We start from the raw sequence: 26154 nt of genomic DNA on the forward strand, positions 1-26154 counted from the left end.
CCTCCACCAGAAGCACTAATATGTAAGCTTAAGAGAATTTCTGTAATATCATAATCATTCCTCGACAGTTTCCCGTACTTGGGCAGCAACAAAATAAAAGCTTAGCTGCTAAATATAAATGCTGTAGATATTCTGCATTGACATCAGCAATCGTCAGTTCCAGCAGGTTGCCTGAAACTGCAACTATTCTGCAGTGATTCTAAGCAAAAACATTATCCAGTATCTGTCAGAGACCAATGTAGGTTTGATAGGCCTAGCTGAGGAAATACCAAATGAGCAGATACTGATACCACCTGCAGTATCTACAAGCTACACATACTTTATTAAAGTAAGCAGAAGGATTCAGGAAGTCTTCAAACTTTCAGGTTTTCCACATTTTACGTATTATTTTTAAATTGAGAATTGTGTTTTTTTTTTGTTTTGTCATTAGCTTACTCAAAGTACTCTATAATGACAGGGTTTTGAAGTGCTGGGCACAAATCTTACAGGGAGAATTCTCAACTCTCAGAACATAAGGAGTAAAATCCTTTGGGGGTATAGAATGAAAGTTTATGTATTTGGCTATGATGTTCAGTGGTATATGTTTAGGAAACTTGGCATTGCAGATAGGAGTGGCTCTATTGTGCTATTCCAGGCAACTGATGATGGTCGATGTGAATACAGATTATGTACAGAGGCTATTTTTAGCTTTTAAAATATGCTTTTGTTGCTCCTCAAGAACAGGATACTGTTGAGGAGTGAAAACTGTGAGGCTTGCAGTGACCAAGAGGCTAGAGCCTCTCTATCCAATTTGGCTAACTTTGAACAATTTTGAAGAACTACAAAAACTTTCAAACAACATGCATGACAAAAAATATCAACTGAATAGAATGATTGAAATATTTTTGTAAAATTCTGCCCTCCACAATTACTGATGGCCCATTTAAACAAAAAGTTCCCTCTCTCTTAAAACATCACAGAGCAGGGTCACCTGCAGTTATCAGCGGTAAAAGCAAATGCAGTTTAATACTACTAATCATAAATTCTGGGACCTGCAAAACAAAGTGTTGTCACTTTAATGGATGAAGCAGACAAAGATTGGCCTTTTTTTCCATCATTCTGGGATTTAATGCTGCATGTGGAATGAGTCTGAAAAACACAGTTTGGGGGAGAGTGACCTTTGCTCAAAAAGCCTGTTGCCTGAAGCTCTTCATAAAAGACTCTTAAACATTACATGGAGTAATGGAAGAAAAACTAATTTGCTGTAAGACATTACAGTTTTGTTGATTGGCAGACTCACTACAGGAAAACACGCTAAATTTGCAAACAATGACCTTGTATTTTCTTGGTAAAATTCATAATAAAAGCCAATGCATATTTCACCAGTTAAATACTACTAATGTGAAGCTGCAACAGTGAACCAGTTAACTCCACGATCCTAAAACTGCAAATAGCTTATATGAGACTTACAATATGTGCATCAGTGGGCCTGATTACAATAGATTTGCTATCTAATTTAGACAGTGATCGTGACTTATTAAGAGAAATATATGTACATTAAAATCTTTGCAATTTTAATCCACCTGGTGAAAAAGTAATATAATAATTCCCTTTGTATATGGATGTGATTTGTGGCTCCTTTAGCATCTTTCATTTTTTTAGCTGGTGAAAAGTGTTTTCCTTTTTCTAAAAGTTTCTTTTTTCAGTTATATTGACTTACCAGCCTGTTATTGCTCAGCTTGTGGCTACATTGTGATGTTTGTATTTATGTATCCTGACTTCTTTTCCCTTCTGGCACACCAGAGCTAAAATTTCATCTCTTTTCTCCAACAGCATCTTACTGTAATTACGGAAAGAGACATAAAAAAAAAAAATCAGTTCAAGGGTAAACCTTTACTGCCTCAGCGAGGAGTGCAGCATTCTGACATCAGGTTATAAAATGGAATCGCCCGTGGTTGCAGCCCAGAATGGATCTACTGTCCTTCCTTCATAAAACAGCACCTAATGAGATTAGGGATGCAAGTGCTGAATCAATGGAAGTTTAAAACACAATTAAAGAGGACATTAATGAGGAAGGTTCTCCAAAGAGGTGAGTAGAGTAAATTAGCGTCTTCTCCAGCTAACCCATTATTCCATCTCGACACCCCGGCACCTTTGCTTGCCTTTAGAGTTCAAACATGAATATGGAGTGTGGAAAAAAATTAGGAAACTGAGTGCAAGTTATGTTTAATCATGAGGAAACAAATGTTCAAAGCCCTGTTCATAGCGTTTCTGTGTCACCTCAAGGGGCAGGGTGTAGAGGAAATGTTTACTGTGAATCTGAACAAGAGGTGGGGTGTTGTTCCAAGTGTGGCTGAGGGCACAATTAATGAGGAAGGTGATGTAAAAGGTTACAGTGAAAGGATGCATAAAACAAGGCTGGGGTGATTTGCAAGTTTTCCTTTCAGAGGACAGAAGTTGCTGCATGACCTACTGTATGAGTAGAAGGGACAGAAAGCAAATGTACTCTCAAGTTTAATCAAAGAGGAGTGTCTCAGGACCAGCTGCACTCACAAAGATGATTGTGTTTCAATCAAAACAAACCCTTCTTCTCGAGGATGGGTGCGTGATTAAACTGGAACTGGCTTTGCTTCTTAATTCTCGAGCTGTTCTGTAGCTCCTCTCCTGCCAATGAATCTCACCCCATGCACTCTATCAAGCCAGTTCTGTCGCTGCCACCTGCACTCAATCAGTCCGACTGCATGTGCGAATGCATGTTCATAACCACTTTAAGGAAATCAAACCGGCAAAGCCACTCTGTCGCCTATTGTTCTTTTTAGATTTCAGCTCTCCATTAATGGAAGCTGCTCATGCTGAGAGATTTCTGTAGGTTAATACGTTCTGTCTTGGTTATTATTCATGCAAACTTTAATTTTAAAGTTTGTTGTTTTGTTTTTCCTGGGGTCCTGTAGCTGTGACTTTGCACCATGAGAAAATGTGCAAAGTCACAGCTGACTCCAACAACAATGAAAAATGCAACTGCAGAAATAGCTAAAGGTCTTTCCACATGAACTTTCTTTCATACTTTACCACAAATGACATGAATCAACAACTTTGCTGTAAAATTATACTTTGCTGTCCAGCCTGGAATGATGAAATAATAACACAGCAAGTCATTTCAAACATTTTAACCATTAATTTAACCCTAATCCCAATTTAACATCTGAAACATTGTCACTATGAATTTTTAAATTAAATCCACAGTTTAAATTGGTGGTAAATGATTTTATTCAATCATTCAATTTACAGTACTGTGCAGTACAGCACTTCTTTCTTTATGTTTCACCTCCAATGAGGCAGACGTTCTTGTAATGTTTTAAAGTGGTCTTGAATATTGGTTCACTTATTATACTGATTGTCAGTCCTGCCCTTTTATTTGAGGACATTTAAGAGGATTGTGTTTTGTTTGTTAAACTGTTTTAACGCTGACCTATGTATCACTCAAAGGAAGTGTCAAAGACATCACAGTCTGACAGTCATAAAATAGCATTTTTGTATCAACAATGTGATTCCCAAATAGCTTTTAGCCAAAAAAGCTTAGCAATGAATCCAAATGGGAAGATTTTGTTTCAGATCATCATCAACATGTACAGAGGAGGTCTGGTAAAAGGTCATTATGGATCAGACTTTAATCCACAAACACGTTGTCTGATTGGCAGTGGCTTCTTTTTTCAGCACAACAACAATCCTGAACAAACTGACAATGCAGCACAAGCATACCTGGATAGATGCACAATGGAACAGTATCAACTATGCAGTGGTCTCCCCAGAGCCCGGACCTCAACATTACTGAAGCCGTGTGAGGATCATCTTGACAGAGAATAGAACAAAAGGCAGCCAACATTCAAAGAAGAACTCTGAATATCCTTCAAGAAGCCTGAAGGACATTCCAACGAGATGACTACTTAAGGAAATTACAACAAAGCTGCCCAAGAGCTTTGTTCAGGCTGTGTTGAAGAATAAAGTATACCAGATGCTTTCAAGCTTGTTAAACGTGTACTAATTTACAAATTCTGTTTTTTGCTTTACGTAAGATTTTTCCTTGTACTGTTGCACATGTGTCAATTCTTATGCTTCTGTTATATCATAATCACTCCATGACAGTATCCCATGCTTGAGGAGCAATAAAGGCATAGCTTAAATGCTAAATATAAACTGTACTGTGCCTTCTCATCCACAATCAACGAAGGGTCAATCTCTGCTTCCATTGCACTTTTGGAATGGCATGTAATTTGAATTAATACAAGATCCCCTGCAAAATGTGGTGTAATGCACATACATTTGTAGTTTTTGTCAGCACTGCGTCACTAGTGTTAATTCATAATTAAACAGAACACATTCTGAAGTGTGTAGAGCTGCTTTTCACTTTAGCAAAAATCCAGTAAAGTTCTTCTCATTACACATAGAAAATCACCCAAAATGCTACTAAAGCAATGCAGGGAGTATTATAAAGCTAGAAAGTGCAATATTCTTCAGTAGCTAAGTTAGTTCCCTAATCTCATCCTGACTGAACAAGCATTTTACTGAAGAAAAAACTAAAGGTAGAAAGATTAACACACAAATAAAAACTGAAGATAACTGATATAAAGGCTACGCATATAACCAGAAAGAAGGAAAATCACACGTTGGTGATATTCATGAGTTTAAGACTTCATGCGTCATTGCTTGCATTTTTTATGATTAATTCATTGAAGGCCTTGCAAATAGAAAACTGTTTCACAGGGGTTGATGAAATATTTTTGTTCAGATATTAAATCTGAGAATCCACACTTTATTCATCATACTGTATTCATCATACTCTGATAGAACAATAAAAACACTTATTTAGCTAATAAGCACAAAATCACCATCTTTCACTAATTATTATTTTTTAAATTCAATTTATCTATTCAACTAATACCTCTTGCTCTAACTTATAATATATTTTTCCCTCATATATATTTTTTAAAAACATTTGACATGTCGCTTCTGAATTTTTACTACAGTACATTTTTACACGCCCTGAATCACAACCACCTTTTTCAGCCTACTGTCTTTTATCCTTAAGATGATCCTGAGGAAAGATGGCACATAAGTACTGTTGCTTGGCAGCAGGGGTTTGTGCTCTGACAAACTGGCCTTAGCTGAAGATGATCTAGACTGACACAGATGTGATGATACAATACTCAAATGGGGTCACCACATAATGATTTGGTGCTATTCTTTATACCCCTGATCTCTGTCTTTGTTATTGCCACACCGACTGGCACTAAGTGTGAGAACTGGGTGGCACAACAGCACATATGTTGGTCCTTGCAAAGCTCTCTTTTGATTCTTATCTGTTTTGAACTCTGTTTCTTTTGAAGAAACATTAATTAAAAAAAAACCCACTGCTTAAAAAATGTCATATTTTGTGGAATGGATAAATATTCCATTCACATTTCTCAGAGGAGTGCCTGTTTCCAGTCTCATGGCTTTATTTGTCTGTTTAGTATGGGTCACTATTTCCTTGCTTTCTTTATGTTAAGAAGAAAGCAAGAACGTTTGCTAGCTTGAAAATGCAGTCCTGTCTTTACCACTCATGGCCATAATCAGTCACGCCTAACTTCAAATACTATTTTGTGCTTATGAAACTATAAACTATAAAGTTTTTTAAAAGGTGAAATTCTATTTATACTATAGGTGATGTCTTGGTCTGTTGTATATATTCTTGCAAATTCAGGATGTGCTGCACTGCTTTTTAAAACCAGTTGCGTGTGTGTGTGTGGGCAGTGGGAGAGCAGTGAGTGGTGGACCTGTGTTAAGAGCACATTCAGTCTCTGTTAACTTTTATCTGTTTCTTTGTTAACCAGTTACTTTTACATGTGAAGTAATATTGTGGTAGCTCCAAAACCTTTATTTTTCCCAGTCAATACTGTTTCTGTTTGATGCTGTTAGATGCTTTGTACCTTTTTTTTATTGCATTGTGCTTTAAATGTCAGCTGCTACTGTGTATGAACTCATCGGGGTTCTCTTCAGCGTAGCACTTATTGATAGAAAGGTCATCTAGGATAAATCCACCATGGTTACTACAAAGAACAGAAAAGTTGAATCTACGATATTATTTTATGTTACAACCCCTGCAAAGCATGCACAAACCTTATAGATGAAAGCACAGAAATGAAGCACAGCGGGCTGTTGTCTCCTCCATGCAGCACAAAATGCCAGTATGGCTTCTGAAATATTTCAGTGGTAAATAATGACAAAGCTGCAATAAAAGGACTGCAGGTTGAGAATTTCATGCGAGCCGTGTGCTACTGTGTGGTTTGCATTTTATCATTTTTCTGCAGAAAGCATCTGAGAGGAGCTGTGGGACTAACAAGATTAAAGCAGATTGGAGCCTGACAAGCAGCAATAACAAAGAAGTGTCATCTCTAATGTAATACCTTTTACATTCTGTCTTTCATTTGCTGTGGATTCTTCTCGACCCTTTGCACCACCATCTGCTCTTTTTATCAGATGTTTTGCTTGCACTTTCAATTCACCTTGGTAAAATGAAATGTAAGTGGTTGCCGTTGCAGTTAAATTCAACGCTGTTTGAATTTTATTATCCTGCGTTCACAGAGTGCTGTGCTCTGTTGTTTTCAGATGGAAAATCTTTGGTGATTTTTCCAGACCTATAATTTAATGCAACCTTAGAAATGGTCTTGTCAGTATTCTCATGCTGTCCTTTCATCATCTTGTGATTTGGTAGAATAGAGTAGATATAATTATTGCATTATTTTAATTGGTTTAAAATGGTATCATTTGGCATATTTTGTGTGTTTAAGTATTTCAGGCTAGAAAAATAGCTTCAATATTATTCTAAATGCATCTTTTGTGCTTTGTATCTGTCTGAGCTAGGCTTCAAGGAAATAACAGGAACATTAACAACACAGACAAAGGAAATGTTACTCCTATTTGAGCCTTTCACGTTTGAAACCACATTTTCAGACAGATTTTTCACCTCTTCCAAAAATTCATCTAAGGTTTTTGAAATCAAAGTGACAATGAAATACAAAAGCATAAATGGTAAAGAGGATATTTATTTATCATCACAAATAAAAAGAACCATGCTTACTCATCACAGAAAGAAAAAAAGAGAGAGAAGCGCTCAGTCTTTGTATCTTTGCCGACCTTACTGTCGGATGGTTTTTTGAGAATGTGAGTAATAGCACTCTATGAAGTTTGAAATTCATTAAAAAAAAAAAAATCCAAGCCTATACCCATACATTAAAGCCCCCAACCCACACCTCCCATAGTCTGTGCCCCCCACCTCTGACACCCCAGAACAATAATCACAGCATTTTTTAAATCAGTCAGTCTGAGGGTCCTCAGTCTCCAGAAGTCTTAATAACCTGGAAGAGTGTGACATTGTACAGCACCTGGTGTCCGTTGTTCCAGGTATAAAGGACCCTCTCCCTGGGGTTATAGTCCATCATGGAAATATGGGAGTATTGATTGTGGAAGGGGATGTCTGTGTACTCATAGCTTGATGTGTTGGTGTAATAAGCAAAATAGATCTTGGCACCAGCCAGGTGGGAGTTGGTGACATATAGTGTGCCGCAGATCATAAAAGACTCTCCAGCACTGCGCTTAGGAAAGCCTGTGTCCCAAGTCTGCAGCACCTCCAGACTCTGAGGCTCCAGGCGGCTGATGACAATGTTTCCAGCATTAGGGATGGTGGTGTAAACAGCCCATAGGCCATTCTCGTCCGCCATCAGGTCGATGTCAGAGGAGCCACCCCAGGAGTAGGGAAAAGTGTTGTTATAGCCGGCCCCACTCAAACTGCGCTGCACCAGCACACTTCGAGAACGGAAGTGGTACTTGATGATAATGTTGCTCTGGTACTTGTTGTAGTACAGTGAACCATTGTAGACCACATGACCAGTGCCAGCCCAAGGGTGTGGCAGCAAGTGTTGCACAAAGTTCTGGCCCTTCATGAAATCATTCATTGTGCGATATTCCAGGACCCGACGTCCCTTGAAGTAACCGTCCATGGACCACACCTGTGGAAAAAGGAAAAATGAATAACATCGGAAAAAAAGGTCAGAAAAATAAGTTAATGAGAAGGTCTCGAGATTACTGGAGAAAAATATTGTTGTGTTAAACTTGACCTTTCTGTAAGAAAATGTAAGTCACAGTTCATTATCAGTAGCTGCAATGGCCTAAAATAAGAATGTTTAGTGTGCTTGTTTGAGTGTGTGTGTATATCGATTCTCTGAGTTGTGCATGCATCGATGTGTGTGCAGAGCTACTGATCTGCCAGGCATGTGGGAGTGAAGATGTTGCCTGCGCTTTGCAGTCAACCACTGCTTGTACTCCTTGCCCTTTCCAGTCCACATTTACAGAAAATCAATCCATTTAGCAACTCTATCTTTTTCCTCAAGCACTCTCAGCGGATCTCTCCACTGACATGGCCCCTCTCTGGCTGCATTTCCCATCTCATTCCCTCAGTGCTCTCACTGAGGCACAGTTCAGCTTTTAATTGATTCAATTAAACTGCAGTTGGCTTAGATGGTTATTTTTCTCTTGAACATTTGAAGGAAAGCTTTGCTACGATCTACTGCTTTTTCTGATTCTCTTACTGCAATTTTTCTTTCTTGTCCCACTTTTGCTTGCTTCTCCATTGTAGAGTAAGTATTTTCAAATGCACAGAGGAGAAAGGAAGGGTATGGGAGGAGCTGATGGTGAAGAGACACAGCGGCTGAATTATGTAGGAGGGGAGATTATAGAGCATTAAGCGTTGTTTCTCCTATGCCTGCTAATTTGGGTCTCTAGAATAGAATAGGAGACAGAAATTGAGTAAAGCAAAGCTCTTGCACATTCCGATTTTTTCCTCCTTTGCCTTTGGCTCATGAGCAACAATGAAATTTCCCCAGAATGATTATGATTATTGCTGCAGATCTTAATGTGGCATTGCTGATGTATCTGCCTATTAATACTCGGAGAGATTGAAGTGATTGAGCCAGGTGATTAAAGACAAAGATCAGGACATTCAGTCACAAAAATTGACCTTTTCTGTCCACAACACCTATTTAGGCTGTTATGATTCATTGCAGGAAAGAAAAAGGCCAAGCTCATCTTTCCTCTTAAACTTAATCAGTTTCCCTTCTCTTCTACACATGGCTAATAATGCAGTCTTCCACTTTTCCAACACCACCATTTCATCTCAGTCACCATAGACCACCCTTAATCTTCTATATTATTCTTCCCTTGTCTCTTTCCTGCTGCTTCTTGCCATGTGCCTGGCCATACAAAACTGCATGTCATGTCTGATCAGCTGAACCCATTACTATATCATTTGGGTCCAGAGCACACTCCTGGTAATTACCCAAGTGATTTGGAAAACTTTTGCCCAAACATCTCATTCATTTCTCCACTGATGATGAAGTGATTAATCAGCTGGAGTTGTAGTGACAGAGGAAGACAGGGAGGAGGGAAAGATACGCTATCCATCAGTGGCACAGCTTTGGATTCCCATTTTTCTCACTCTCTCTCCCCCTTGAAAGCTCATGAGAAGTCATTTTCATGGAAAACAGTGCATCAGTCACTGAAGTGCCGTATAGTGGCACTGCCCTGACACATATTTTCTTCTTTTTTTTCCTCACTGAGAAGGTTGACTGTGGTTATCCTCTTTGCTTGGTTATCCTAATAATAACAACAACAACAACAATAATAATAATAATAATAATAATAATAATAATAATAATAATAATAATAATAATAATAATAATAATAATCCTGTGTTCCTGTATTTGTGAAATGCAGCAGTTGAGAAACTCACTCTGTTGTCGGAACTGGGTATCATAGTATCTGTCATCCAGGAGCCAAACCTTGACCCTGATGCACGTACTGTGATGGGATTACTGACGCCAGTGAGCTTCCCACAGCCTGGAGGTCAAAGAGGCAGAAGAATTAAGAAAGCATGTATGCCTACATACCTAAGAGGCCACACAGACGCACATGCACTCAGGTGATTTCTCTATCAGATCACACTAGTTTTCTTTTATAATTCATCTGAAATATGGCATTTCATTTGTTTTGGTTCAGATTGTTCAGTTCAATTGTTTTCACTGTAGAAGTTTAAATTTTTGTACACTAAGAAAATGTACTATTTGTATCATTATCTCAGATAAATGCGTAGATAAATATTTTGTGCAGTCATCTTCTGTTGTCTTGTTTTCATTTGTGATTCTCCACAATGAGATCTTGTGTTTGCTTTTTGAAATCTGTAATACACAAAAACTGGTTCACCGACTGACTTTGCGGCATCATTTTTATATTTCCATTGTTGTTTTACTGTCCTGGTTTTTACCCAGTACTCAAAAAGTGAGCATTATTTTTTTTTTTAAATTCTCTTGACATGTTGGTCAGTCACAGGAGCTCGTTCAGTGAGAGACTGAGATTACCGAAAAGCACCACTGAACGACACAGGAAATCATTCCTGCCTGTGGCCATCTCCCTGTACAACGCATCCACTTAACACACTGTTTGCTGCTACAACTACACATGTTTCTTTTCCAAATATTTATTTATAAGTGACTTATGTATGTATGTATGTATATATATGTATATATTGTACTATTCTTAGTTAGCGTATTGTCTGTCTTGTCTTAATGTTGGTTTAAAATGGAGCACTGTAACAAAAAATAATTTCCCCCAGGGATCAATAAAGTATTCTGATTCTGATTCTGGTTCATTTTCAAATGTAAAACTATAATAAAACGCAAATTAGCTAAGGGCTAAACTGTAACTGCAGTCTTTTTTGTTAACTCATCAGTTTATATGTGTGGGGTTTTTGTAAAATCATCAGTTTAAGCTAACATATTACACACAAATGCAATCTATTATTCATTCCATTTTTCTAGGCCAGTTTTTCTCAATTTATGCAGATCATTTGAGATCAGAGCAACGTGGAAATGTTAACTACATGCTACAGAGTTTTGACCAGCGATGATCCTAGTGTAATCATTAATTCTGTTCTGTGCAACTGTTGTCAAATTGATTAAATGCTGCAATGATATATGGTAATACATTTTTAATTGGGTAACAATGACCACATACAAACACCCACAATCGTTTCCATATATACCAAGTTTCTGCATGCAGGAGTGGAGTCTGGTTTCAAGTAGCAGGACTCTCTGTCGCAGCTCCTCATAATCGTAGGCCCCCATCTCCTCTTGGATAGCCATAAGCACCAAGGACAGATTCCTTACTTCCTCCCGAAGACGCAGGATCATCTTGGCATCAGTCTTGTACTGTTCCAGCACTGGCAACAGGGGGAGCAGCTGGGTCACCTTGTCTTTTAACTCCTGTGATAGTTATCACAGAAAAGGGGGAAGAGGATTACACCCTTAGAGAATAGTCAAGATAGGGGACACAACTGCCCTGTGATAGTCAGTACATGGGAGTGAGTGCAATCTTCCCTTGGTGTTTGTGGTTCATAAAGCTTATGTCTCCATTAGGTTCTGGTTTATCTGTTCAAAACTATAGACCTTTGATTTTTAATGAGATGTACAACGTCTATTCTTAATATTTTATGTCAATACCCTGAAATTAGATGTCCTTTTATCTTCTTTCAAGGACAAAAGGAATATTTTATCTATTTAAAAAGCAAATATTTTGTTTTTCCATGTCTGTAAATACAGTTTTACTTCCTTTGAAAATATTTTGGATTGGAAAGCCACCTATATGAGAAACACTATTCAAATTGGCCAAACGCCTGTGATCTGTTTTGGGTGATGAAACTTCACCTACTTGCTGCAGTTGCAGAGCTAGTTGTAAATAAACTTGGACTGTGACTCATCGTGTGTTTAGAAGTTAAAAGAACAACATGTCCGTAGGAGTACAGGAAGCTGCAGGAGAACCTGGCTGCCTACGTGGAGAGAAGTGGGTTCAAGAGAGAATTGGGCGTATCAATAAAGTGTGGCCGCCACAGGAGGGACTGTTTCCTCCTTGTTAAGGTTTATCGTAAATCTGGTGATGGAGCAGCTCTCAGCCCTGTGGCGCCACATCATAAATCTCATTTTCACTTTTTCAAGAAGAGAAAATTCACTCTCGTTAATCTCCCGCACTCTGCCATCGGCAACTTTAAGCTGCACGCATTCATCAGCCAACCTGGTCTGGACAAATCCAGCTTTTTCCCCTCTTTGTTGAATTAAGATAGATCAGAAGATATAACTCATTTCGTTCTGCATATTTTAGTCATCTCAGGCAGTGCTGATGAATTGGTTAATTTTATAAACATCTTCATTACCTTCTTTGGAATGGCTTTCATAAAACACACTGAAAGCAAAACACAGGCATTCGTGCTTGTCCTTGTGCTGCAGTATGGACCCAGCAGTAAAGCACACTTATCATTTATCAAGCCATCTTTTAATCAAACTATTTTATGGTCCATCTAATATCTGTAAGAGTGTGAGAAATGTTAAAAAACCCCAGTAGGACAGCCTGCTGACAGGAAGACAAAAAGGCTTACTAATAATGGCAGCTAAGCCCTAGCTTGTAGACAGATAAGGTAGAGATAAATGTGAATGTATGTGCCTGTTATCTAAAGGCAGACAGCAGAATGTTAAGTATATCAAGTAGTAAGCTCACTGAAGATAGAGAACAAATGGATACAAAGAGACAAATGCAACCCCCCTCCCCCCCATAAAAAAACCCCATACTTTTTCTAGGTCCAAGAATTTAATCACTCATGAGTGTGCGATTTACTTGGATTTCTCTGTGCATGACAAAAGAACTCATATAAGACTGGAAATGAATTTGTGTACCTATGTTTATGCTGCAGTGCATCGCGAGTCATACAAAATTTTATTGTCTGTGAAGAGCAAAAGAGATTGCAATGCATAAGTTTGGCGAGCAGTGCCAAATCAACAGTGTCTGCATTCACTTGACAATAATATACACACATATAAACACCAACACACACACTGTACATGAGGAGACACAGAGCCAATTACCTGAAAGCCCCTTGGATTGAGGCTGCGGGGATTTTCAGAGGCCACCTTCAGCTTTCCATCTACCACTTTCATTAGACTCTCTGTGTTTCTGACATACTGTAGATCCCTGTACGTCCTTAGGTCCAGCACCTCCATTGACTGGCTGATGTTCTGAACCTGCGTCACAAAAACAAACCCACAATGACACTAATGATCGTGGGTTATCTTAGAGGAGGAGTTTTTTTTTCTCATTTTACACCTCAATCACAGATCATTTATTGTAAGTTTCATTTTTGCAGTTGTTCATTATTTAGTTTAAATTGCAGTAAATGAGTCAGGCAAGAAAAAAAGTCCTGCTGTAATCCTGCCTTCGTAGTTTGGGGTTGGCATGGGTTTTCCAGATACACAGGTGGGGTGAACTGAAAACTTTGTGGCCTCAGCTGTGAATGTGAAATGTCTATAAACTTGTCCTTTACTTGTCTGTAGGCATCTTTTTTGTAGTACTCGTGTGCAGATACTAAAAAAAAAAACTAAAAAAAAACTTCTGCTCCCATTTCGTTCATATTCCAAGTTAAATATTACAGCCAAAGAAGAATGTGGAGGTGGCTCTGTTTTTGAATTTAAATATGTTAAGTTAAAGAAGTTGGTTGAAACTACATAATCTGTACTGTTTCATTCATAAGCTGTAAAAATTACTGAAATAAAGAATGGGCTTTAAAATGTACACTAATCACACTGAATATAGAATTAGGCATACAACTCTCAGTTTAAATAATTATGATGACAGGAATATTCAACAGTGATGACAATATTATTTCTATGGTTAAGAAATACAACTTCACAATCTATGAAATTTAAGAACATTCTTGAAGAGGTAGCTGCATCATTGTCACATTCTACAATCAAGAAATGCCTTCACGATAGGAAATACAGAGGGTTTACAAAATGTTACAAAATTGGTACAATCAAACACAGGAAGGCTCGACTTGGCTTTATCAGAAAACATTTCAAAGAGCCTACAAAGGTCTGCAAAGAAAAAGAAATCTACCTACCGTCTGTCAAACATGGTGGAGGCAATGTTGTGACATGGGTATGCGTGCTGACCAGTGGAACAAGGCAACTAGTGTTTATTGATGATGTGACTGCTGATAAAAGTAGTAGGATGTATTGCAAAATTTAAAGGGCTATATGCTCAGCTCAGATTCAACCAAATGGTGCAAAATTGTCAGATAGCACTTCCTAATGCAAGACCCAAAACATATTGGAAAAGAAACCCAGGAGTTTCTCCAGGTTAAGAAATAGGATATTCTTTACTGGCCAAATTATTAACCTGAAATCAATCCAACAGAGCTTGCTTTTCAGTTACTCAAGACAAGCCTGATTGCAGAAAGGCACATAAAGAAATGGCTAATGAAGGTGGCTGCAGTAAATGCCTAGTGGGGCATCTCAAGGGAGGGAATGTAGCTTTTCAGCTGAGTCTCTGAAAGTGGGGGACTATGTGCAGCTAATCTAATAAAACTAATCAAAATTAAAGCTGAATGTCTCTACTTTAATCACATTTTCACTATCTGGTCTATAATCCATGGCAATGGTGTGCAGAGGCAAAATTACATTAAAATGTGTCATTTTTCAAAAGAAGTGATATAGGGGTAGGATTTAGTCTATAACTGCTAACTGTGTGATTTGTGGACTTTAATACATTTAATGTGCTGCTAAACATTTTTAAATGTGCGTTTTGGCAATTTGAGCACCACAAGGTCTTTTCCATTTCTTTTATTTATTTTCAAGGGAAGGCAGGCATTTCTACAGCTGAAGGTGTGCAAATCGCACATAAAAAACACTACAGGTCAGAAGAAAGTTATATATGCTTTTATTTACTGTCAATTTTTTATATATATATATATATATATATATATATATATATATATATATATATATATATATATATATATATATATATATATATATATATATATACATATTAATAAAAATAAGTAATGAAAAAGAAAGTTGGCAGCATGGGGAGGTTAAAAAGCAGCACAGTCCTATCAAATCTGTCGAGATAATAAACAAACAACGCAGCTATACATGACTTTCAACATGCAATGAAAGTCAACAAGTTTCACTCATATAAAAATGCTACAGCTATGAAAATAAGGATAGTAAGCTCATGATCATGACAGCGTGCAAAAGGTAATGGATGCCTATGAAATGTTACTAAACGAACCTCGTGGAGGAGCAAACATGCTGTTAAGTAGGCGTTTATTGAACACTCAGTTTTGCACTATGTTTAATTTTTACTAAGTACTCAGCTTATTCACTTTTGACAGCCCACTCTGTTTCTGCATAACCAACCTACTGATTCATGCACCCCCTCATCTCCTGCACGATGCACTGAACTGGCCAGAAATCAGTTGAACATTGATAAATATTACTGGGCTGTCGTGTATACTGGAGGCGTATGGGTACATATGTACAACTCCCCACAGCAACAGACGCCCACCCACAATGACATGCGCAATCAAAACTCCAAGCAAGCAAAATATACTTATTCATATCACTCCTAACATAAACAAAAAACAGGCCAAGCTCTCAAAGGTCAGCGTTTGGAACAAATTCTACTTTGTACCAAATGCTTTGCTTGCCTACTCTCTGACAACCCACTCAATTACTTTGTGTCCCTTGTTTTCTACAACCAGTTCATTCCTCATGTGCTTCATGAACCGTTCTGGTTATATTTGGTCAGAAAATATATCCCTTCACTAATTAAAAGTTGCTTTACAGCACTACATGTGCATTAGATGGAAGAATGTGGAAGGGTAAAATGTTCCAGCAGGATGGACTCTAAACAAATGCAGTGTCACCACCCTCCAGGGCAGTTGACAGCTGGGACCACTCAGTCCTCTGAGTTGTGGCATTTCATGCTTACCTTTGGTCACATAAGATTCTCTCTACACTCACCAGCTCAGATGAATCAGTCACAGGTGTATCTGCTTCTTGTCCAGCGCGATGACTCACTTTGTAACAAATCCTAAAAACTGTCTTTATGTGTATGGCTGACTTTGGCCTCATATCACTTTTTTTTTTTTTTTTTTTACCTCAACACAGTTACATAGAGAGGTTAAAAGAGTCCATAAGGTGTTTAAAAGTATGTTGCGAGCACTCTTGCACAGTATTCTTCAGGTCAGCTCTGCATTAAATGGCATTTTGTCTGGCTTTACAGAAAGCTGAATAGAGATTTTGCACAAGGCTACTTTAAATTCTTTGAACAGAGGGGCTGTTTTGACATTGTTATTGTATCCTTGGCTTTCTTTGTCAGAGAGAGATTTTGTGGATCTGGTCCAATCAAACATTTCACCCGCATGCTCTGAGTTCAAATGAGGATGCTTGGTGGGCATGGAACTATAATGTGCTTATACACAGAGAATAACACGTAGTCTTTAAACTAACGTCTTGTGTGCAGCTGAAACAGCATTGACCCCAGGTGTCCTCAAGCTGGGCTGTGGACAGTAGTAGATGGGAGTGTTTGGTTCTAATAACTAGTGTCTTACAAGTAGTGTGCATGCAAGAAATTTAGTTTTTTCTTTTTTTTCTTTTTACAATGTTGCATAATTCCATTTGAGCATTTCACCCACCACAGCAATTCAATCAGGTCGATGTCTGGACTTTGGCTTGACCACTGCAAAACACTGATTCTTTCAGTTTTTAGTTGTTCTGCTGTAGATTTGCTGCTGGGTGTCTTGTTGCATGGACACATTTTGGACAAGGTTTAGCTTTCAGACAGGTGGCCTTACATGAGCGTTAATATTTAACATGCTAACTGATGCCTGTAGAGTCTGAAATGTAGCTCTCGGGTTTTTTTGCCATTTCACTGAACATCACATTGGGTGAATTTGTTGTGATATCCACTCGAGGGAAGATTGGCAACTATCTTTTCCACTCATGCATAATCTTTCTCATTGTAGAATAATGGACTTTAAATAGTTTAGAAAGAGCCTTAGAGCCATTCTCACCAATATTTGCTTCTTTGAGATCATTCCTTTGTCTTTTCTCCATGGCATTGTGTTAACACACACCTGGCCAGGAAACTACCTCTGCCGTTATAGAGGTGTCCACATTAGATGGTCAATTAATCAAGTGCATTTGATTAGAAGGACTTGTCTGCTACTTACCCTCTTCATTTCTAAAGAAGCAATGTACTTAGTTTTTCAGAAGACTGCATTTATATATGATTGTATGACTCATTTGAATCACTAAGGGGAAAAAAATGGCAAAGTACTGTAAGCCATTTATTTATTTTAATTTAATCAATCGCTTACTGTTAATCAATGCAGGCTGCTTTGTTACAACAGTGAAAAATAAAAATCTGGAGACGGGCAATAAACAAACTGACTTGATCAATCCATGCAACACTACTCCAGCCAGTCAGCAACAAAGGGGTGTTTGTACTTGTATGCAGGGCAGGAGGCCAGCGGGGAAAAAAGCTGACACCTTGCTTATACTGAACTCCAGGACATATTTGGAAACAATCAAAAAATAAAAGGTCAAAAGGGAAACCACTGAAAGAAACCACACTGGGATCTATGTCGGAAATGCTAATTATAATTTTACAATGGCATGCTACTGAAGAAAAAAAATCTATAAGAAACTACAAGCTTATTTTAATAAAATGTGTCATCCTCCAACCTGGATTAACAACACCGGTGCAACTGGCTGTGAGATAAGTGCTCAAGAACTGTATGCAAAGTACAACACCAAAAATTATATGTCGAAAATGACTTCACTTTCGTTAAATGGGTGGCACCAAAATCGAGCAGCCCTCTACATGCCGGAACATGGAATTAAAGGAATTAAAGGAAAAAACTCAGACAAAAGAGGGGGATGAGGAAATAGTATTAATGTGCACTTGCTTTGCATTCAGAATTAATCTAAAGTTTTCCAAATATAAACAGTATTTTATAATATGCACTTTTCATATACATTTTACCAGGTTATTTTTTTCCCAAAGGTTCAGAATGAAAATGAACTGAATCCTGTCAGTTCCCAAAGAATTATATTTACCAAAAATGAGGGGGAAAAAACATCAACATGCAAACAGACTAGTGCATTTTTATAGTGCATTATTATAAAACTGAACTTGCAGTCTTTTAATATATATAAAAATCTATTCTTTACACACACACACACACACTGTAAGAGCAAATATGGAGACTATAAAGGAATATATACTTTGCATCGCACAAATGTGTAGGTGAACTTCTCTCACCAGTTTTACTGAGTTTGTCTCTTTATGTTCAAGGCTCTTCCTTTTCTGTCGGAATATGCTTCGTTTCAAGTGTGGATGAGTGTGGATTTTGTTAGTGTGAACATGTGCTTTAAACAGGAGCAGACAGAGACTGTCAGGGGAAAAGGGAAACTTCAATGAGAATGAATGCAATATGTGAATTCAGGTGTCTCATTGATCCATCAGGACCTCGGAGCTTATTCAGCATCTCAATTTACCACCACCTCTCCTCACAAGACCACATCAATGTCAACCCCTCCTGTCTTTCCTCTCCTCCATTCTGCTTCTTTGCTCCTAGGCTTTCAGTTACTCGGTGAAGCCAGCCTCTCTTTCACCTACTCACTGGTTTTGATTGTCCAAGAAAAAAAATCAACTGTACTATGAATGAACTGGAGAGCAGACCGAAGATACTCTGCCATAGCCCATCAAGTACTTGAAAGGTGTTTAACATCATTTCTCTGGTTTCTACTGTTTAAACAGACATGAATACAAATTAAATGAATTAAATAAATAAAAAGAGACAGGTGTGCTGCCTGTAGATCTGGATATTTAACAAGCCTCTGCGGGTCTTTTATGAACCTACCTGTTGCCTGACCTTAGTTGTGTGTTTGTGTTTGTGCACTAGGTATTAGCATGCTCTACGTGTCAGTCAGTAATGCTTTACTGCATCTAAATAATGCCTAGATTTATTCTCTGCCTGTTGAAAACTGCATTCATAATACACACTACATCATTAAATGCTATCAATATCACAAGTAAGCACAAAAGCTCTAATGAAATGTCCTAATCAACCCAGATTTGGTGACACAGTATTTAATTTACAAGTCTCCACCTAAAGTACTTGTAATCTTCACTGACTTGTTAAAAGTTAATTTTATTAATTTCTATCTCATAAATTTATATTTATAATAGAAACATTGTAAGGCTAAGGTTCAGTGAATTCAATTACATGGGTTGGTTTTTGGATATTTTTCATTAGCAATTCATAATTCATTAATTTTCAGGTACTCAGCTGCTCAACAACAGTCTTCTGACTGGTGTCATGTTCATATGCACAACTGATCAACTGCGGCGTAAAGGAAAACCGTTCACTTCAGCAGCCTTTATGTGACAGACGGCGTCAGACACGAGCCCAGTGTGGCAGTTTGTGCTTGCATGTCTGTGTGGGTAATACTCGTGTCCCAGTGTGGGTGTGTTATTGACAGCTGTCACCTTCTCCATGAGCTGGCGAAGCTGCCTGCTGCGTGGGTCGCGGTTACACATGTTCTGGGCTGGTGCAACGACGGTACAGATACACTTCCCATCTGCGTCCTGCGCTGAACTGTAGATCTCCCAGCCCTCCTCTGGTCTTGGGTATAGAGCCTGCAGAAATACAGAGACACATATATCTTACAGGCATAAAATAAAAAATAAAATATGGTTGTTTATGTCTGCAGTTGTTTATCTGTGCTACTACCAAATTGGATTTTCAAAATGCATGAGGGCAGACAAGATATTTTATTCTGCCAGCACGCATCAACGGTAATCTGAAAAGTGTTCCACCCTTATAAAACGTGTCTAAGACAATAAATTTATCTAATACTTAAAAGTGTTGCATAAAGCCTTTTGAAGAAAATAAAAGACTCTTTTATACATCCTATATCATGATTGGTTGAGCCTATTCTGTCACCATAAATTAGCTGCAAAGTCATAATTTCTCTATTACATTACTTTTTTCTTTGTGACTCTTTCAGAAATGAATCCTCTCCTAAGAAAATTAATGACAATTGCTCACCCCAACTATTCAAAACCATTTGCAGTTTAATTTCAGTTTTAACTGGAGATGAAGAGACTGACAGAGCTGGTAGTCACAGTAGTAAAAGACACCAGCAGGGAGAGATAGAGGATAGAAGAGTCATCTAGAAGATAATGGAGAGGGTGAAAGCTGAAATGGGTGTCGATTAAGATAAGACAAGACAGACTGGTGGAAAATACACAAATGGATGGAGAACACATTGACGTGACAAAGACAGAGCAAGAATTTTGTGGAGGATGAAGAAAGACAAAGATAAATTGGTGGAAAATGGGGATTTCAAAGAAAAAAGGAAGGAAAAGGGATCAGAACAGGCTGTACAAAAGCACAGCATCTAATAAGTTTGGACACAGAAAGGAAATGGAGCTGTTCACGATCGATAATGCAGCCCCTTACCAGTGAAGGAGGGGAGAGGCTAAAAGGATGGATGTTTCTCTCTCTGTCTAATCCAGTCAAAAGCAGCGCTGTGCGCTTGCAATCACACATGTATGCATTACACAATTTACGCAAAGGTTTTTCTATTCTGATTTGCTCATTTACATTGCATCTAGCATAGCCAGCATATGACGCAAGCTGTAATAAGACAAGAAAGAGCCGTTTTGGAGATGCAATTAAGACCCATCCATATAAGAGGTCGGAAAAGTCTAGAAATAAAATGTTATGTCTCAGCTCTGTGCCTGTCTCCTGCTTTCCTCTGAGCAGTGTTATGCTGTGATCTCGTCTCCTTGGGTCGGGGGATCAGATTAAAATGTCTTGGGGGACAGGGGGACTGTGTGATTGGAGTGTAAAGTAGCAACCACCCTGCGAGCCAATGTGCTCACTGTCACATCTTGTCATTCCTGCCAATCCCTTGGCACGCCACCCCCTCTCCACTCGTTCTGTTCCCTCTTTCACTGCCTTCTTCTTCCCTTGCAGTTGCAGAAAGAGTGTATCTTAAATCTGACTTACTTTAAATCGAGGGATGGCAAACAGACTATAGCTATGTGAGCGACTTAAATATCCTGTGCCAATAGCAACAATAAAGTTCTACGCGTAATTCTTATCACATTTTCTCTTTTTCATTATATTCAATGCATATTAAATAGACTCATGAATTATTTATATGACTGCATCTAAATTTAATTAAGCTAAGTAAGGAGAAATATTCTATTCATATAGTATTAAATAGATATATTAGCTATATTTCAGGATGACTGAATTTCTACTTTCCATGTGAAAGACTCACCGTGGAACGTATTGGCACACTGGTTAAAATATCTTTACAGTATTATCAGTTTTGCTGCATATTTTCCAGTCCCTGCAGTGACTTGCACTTTTTTCTGTCACTCAGTGCCTTTCTTATCATTAGTCTTCCTTCTCCGAGGCAATCGACCATCAAAAGTCTATAATATGGTGATACAGAGGCACAATAGCCAAAGCCAGAGTTAAGACAAAAGAGCCAGTCGCCACAGCAGAACCTTTCATCTTTGTCTGATGGTCTGTTTCATTCTGCCATTGCCTTGGCATGAGGGAGTTTGTATGTATGTGTGTGGGTGTGGGTGTGTTTGGTGGGGGGTGCATCTTTTTCAGCATCTACTTCCCTGCTCACGTCTCACTCACTGTCAGGTTTCTGTATGTGCTGAAGTCTGTGGCTATTCTCGCGTGTGAGAGCGGTCATCTGTGCTAAAACTTGTTCTGTCATAATGTCTATGTATATCAGTATGAGTATGCTTCAACATACAGTACTTACATACATTCTTGTGGAATAATACATACATTGTGGGATCACACTGAAATGCAACTACACATCTGATCCACACCCTCAAGATGCTATGTTTGGAAATTCCTGCAGCTGTAATGCATGCTTACTTCACAACTATAGAGTCTATGTAATGGCTGATATAATACTGTGAATGTGTGTAAAATACTAGAATGTGAAGTCACAGCTGGTTACAAGCACTTTCATTAAAACTGGTACCCTGCAGTGTGAACAGGTGGAGGTTTTCTAGATACAAACGGCAAAATCTACTTAAGCTGCTAATTCTTAAGGTGTCTGCAGTCTTCGGTAAAATAATTCTGCATATCCACACACCTAGGGCTTGTCCGCTTATGCACGAGATATTCACTTTGGGCTTAGCTAGATTTTTGCCAGTGGATGCAGAAGTGTGCATTAATTTTTCATATTGCTATCAGCTTCAAAGGGAGCCACGGTCGGTGTCGCACCAACTTTTTTTTCTTTCCCAAATGAAATCTTACGTAGCGGGCAGTAGAAATTCAGCAAAATAAAATCAGAGGCACGTTGAGTTTCGTCAGAAAGGCATCTACTGTAAAAACTTTGCCAAATAAAACATGTGGAGCTACTTGCTGTGGCGACCCCTTGCGAGTAAGGGAGCAGCTGAAAGTAGCTTCTTTTAATATCAGAGCCATGTCAGCCTATTATCATGCTTTCTTCATTTTCCAACATGTTTAATATCACGCTGTGCTCTTCCTGTGCTTTTCCAAGCCAGAGAGCTTTCACAGCAACCAATCTTCTCTTCTGTTCATTAAAGTTTCATAAATGCTGAGCTGAAATGAAGAGCTTATTTGAATCACTTCCAGTTTCATTACCACCCACCTATCCGTTCAGCACTAACTTCACCGTTCTCATCACAGTGACAGTTTAGGGAGCAGGAGAGAAAAGGTAATTCTTAAATGCAAATGTGCCTTGTCCTTATATGCTTTGTGCCCAGACGGATCTTTATATCAGAGCTAGTGATCTCTCACATTGAACATAGCGTCATAAACTTAAATATGTTTTGGAATGTATTAATATGATATTAATATGAGGCATCTCTACAGAATGGGTCATTGACATTGGTTCATTTAAGACAGTCAAAACTATGTAGTCTAGCAAACATCTCATTAGTAATGAAAAAGGCTAATTTCTCAATATCTTCCTTTATCCATAATTATGTTCAAGATATGCAGAGTGAAAACGAGTGTGAGTAATGTTTGCATACTGTATGCAGCTCGTGTATTAGTTTGCTACACTTGAGTAGTGACGATAACATAACCTGAGCTGTCGCCGTGCTATCAGTGCGGCTATCTGGAGTACCTAAGGTTTAAAGGATGATCCTTTTCTCCCAGACACAGATGGTGGTTTCAGCAGAGGGAAGGCGTTTAGCTCCCTATACCAGAAATTTATCCATTAGATGTATGGGATGAAATAAAATATGTAATGGACAGGTTTGAAACTGTAACATGGCTGCTATGTAAAAGCCCATTAATGGCGAAGACAGCAGCAATGAAAACAACAGGAAACCACAAAGGGTTGGAGAAATTAAAAATCAATTGGGTTTGCTCACTAAAATGAAAATTACTCGTTAATATTTCTGGATTTCCCACTTTGTGCCAACTCAGAGTCTCCTCCATTTCCATGACCTCATATCAGATAGCCTGGATGCATGACGTCCCATCACCATCAGCTGCAAACATATCTTCAAACCACAAACTTCCATCCTCCCAAGGGAAAACTGATTAAAGGAGGAACTGCTTACTTTCATAAGCAGAAAAGGAGAAGTTGTGCTTTCAGAAAGGCTGACGGAGAAGAGAGAAGTGGCTCTAATTTCCTCTAGCTTGGTTTAAACGGTATTCAGTTACAATGCTGATTGACAACTTTAGGGGAATCTGTGCTGAGATAAGTGAAGATTAGATGCTTCTCCACTGTTTCCTGCTGCAGAGAAATCAGAGCTGATTCCACCAAAAAAAACTTACTAAGTTAAACCATTATCTGAGTGATTCTCTGTAGCACAAAGAAACTAAGACTGCTTGGTTTTGTTAATGATTAGCAAAGTTTAGAGGTATTATCCAATTAGACATTTGAGCTGGTGGTATCACTGCTGATTTGCAGGATGGACTTCCTCTGGCGTTTCATTAAACCAACCCTGGAGCTTGCTGCTGTAAAGCCAGAGTTAAATGAGATCATAAATCTACAGCTCCCTACTTTATGAGCATGACGGGAAGTCTATTATAACTTTCATAAGCAGAAGGGGCAAACAGGCAGAGGCAGGCACAAGTTGTGAGATATGGAAGAGAGCTGACCACTACACTGTGAACTGTCAACACGGCTGAGAAATTGCAACACTACCGAGGATGGACAGGTTAAGAAGAGGAGGAGAGGTCGAGCTGTACACGGAGAAAGACAGAAGACATAGAAGAAGATGAAATCTAGACGTCATTGAGAAGGGGAATTCTTATTCAGGAAATAAAATATGAAGTTCTACCTAAATAATCTTTTTCTTTCCTTCATTGTCATCCAGCAGTGCCAGCTTTCATAAAAAATGCTTTACTTTACTTTCCTCTCTGTCAGCAGAATGATGCTTTATGCCAGGCATTAACATCCATCAGTACTTGTCCCCAAAAAACTAGACATCTGTCTCTGTTGCACAGTGTTCGATTTTATCTATATTATACCCAAACAATCGGTTCTCATTTTCAGATTTGCCAGTTATTGCTATAATTGAGTGTATATAGATAAACATGTCAATGCACACATTCACTCTTCAAATGAACAATCAGTAAATCCCTAATGCCAAAGCCAGCTGCTGGGCTTTAAAATAATAAAGACACCAAGTGAAGTCCCAGGTCTCCTCTGCTCCCAAGGAAAGTGATTAACACAATCAGCTCAGCATGGTTGCCAGTCAATAATATGAGTCATAAACTCATCATGGCCCTGTCCCTACTGCCTCATTTTGGCTCCCTACTGCCTTTCTCTCCGTCTTTCTCCATCACTCTCATGACTGCCGCCTTTCTCAGTGGCGTCCTGCTCGCTTTCCATCTGCACCCACAACCCGTTCCAATCCACCTCACACTTGAGTGACAGTGGGGGTGGGCATATGCATCAAGTGTTTTTTGAAGAGGGGGGGTTCTTGGAGAGGTTAAAGAAAATGACACTCGCTGGCACTCGGCATGAGTGCGCAACTGCAACTCTACACTTTTTCCAGCCAGCGCCGTGCCAGGTGCCGTAGTGAAAAGCATTTGGATTCTGCTCTTCTGTTGCAGCGATGCAAGATAGCTCTATCATGTCTGGTGCTAAACACAGGCAAGAGAGTGCCAGGGTGGCTTATGTGAGAAAACACTGTGTAAACTGTTATAACACAGTTAGTGTTTCATTGGTAGAAATATGGATTACAGAATTGCTTTTGAAAAATGGAGGAATTGCAACAGGCGTGAGTCCTGCAGGGTGGAATTATACTCTTATAATGACAAATGAACCATGTCAAAACCCTGATTCCCTTTTCTGGGATCAATGCTTTATGCTAGATGATCACATAATTAATTAAAGTTTAAAACAATTGAAAATGATCTTTTATAGATTGGCTGAGCTTGTCGCTGTTCCCACTGCATCCCATTAACCTGACGTTAGATTACACTTGTCAGAATCCCAACTGAGATAAATTTAATCGAAAGCAGCACAATGAATGTAAAAAATAAAGTGTGCAAATAAAAGCCTGCAGTCGTATTTAATTTTTAATCCATAGCTGAGAATCAATTTTTACAATACACTTTATTGGATTCCGCAGTGGAAGTGATAAAGTTTACGGTCTCACATCCTGACAGAGGCTGCGTGACCCCAATCAGTTTCTGTGTCCTGCCTCTTTGTACACTGACGTTTGTTGTTCCATTCTCTCCTCTGATGGTGAGAATATTTTATTCAGACTTCTTCCTCACAGCTTTCTTAATTTAGATATCAAAGGGAGCGTCACCACATGCATACACATCCAGGCACCCTGCTGCAGTTTTATTGAGAGGAACCTATCTATGCCAGTCTTGTGCACACATACATGTATTTATTTATTTATTTTTATCTATAATGAGACAGTTATCCTTGACTTATGCTGTGTTCACTGAAAGTGTTGAGAGATTCAGTGATTATTATTATTATGTAGAAAAGCAAGCATTTTTCATCTCAACAGATTTTCAGCTTTAACTTAGAGCACAGCAGGGTTCGATTCATGGACAAGCCTTTTTTTATTATGTGTCTCGCACTGTGAATGTGTCCTTTTATTTCTATAACTAAGGACAGACAGCTCTTTTTTTTTTTCAACGACAGTTTTTGTAGGTTGAACATACTAAGCTGAAGAACGCCAAACTGCATTAGA

At 38.6% G+C, this 26154-nt stretch overlaps 1 protein-coding gene across 2 annotated transcripts in view; it reads right to left on the bottom strand.

Moving 5' to 3' along the window:
• Window positions 1-7030: 7030 nt before the first annotated feature.
• Window positions 7031-26154, bottom strand: part of olfm2a (olfactomedin 2a) — a 41197-nt gene continuing 22073 nt past the window's right edge. The window contains exons 2-6 of one of the 2 annotated variants that reach the window (XM_080906214.1): window positions 19456-19605; window positions 12981-13136; window positions 11111-11330; window positions 9803-9909; window positions 7031-8024 (exon numbers count right to left, since the gene is read on the bottom strand). In XM_080906214.1, coding sequence (XP_080762340.1) covers window positions 7350-8024; window positions 9803-9909; window positions 11111-11330; window positions 12981-13136; window positions 19456-19605 — 1308 coding nt within the window. In that variant the 3' untranslated portion in view covers window positions 7031-7349. The remainder of the gene's footprint in view (window positions 8025-9802; window positions 9910-11110; window positions 11331-12980; window positions 13137-19455; window positions 19606-26154) is intronic. The other variant, XM_080906215.1, reaches the window with a different exon arrangement.

This window comes from Rhamphochromis sp. 'chilingali' (assembly GCF_963969265.1).
Source record: "Rhamphochromis sp. 'chilingali' genome assembly, chromosome: 15".
Lineage (NCBI taxonomy): Eukaryota > Metazoa > Chordata > Actinopteri > Cichliformes > Cichlidae > Rhamphochromis > Rhamphochromis sp. 'chilingali'.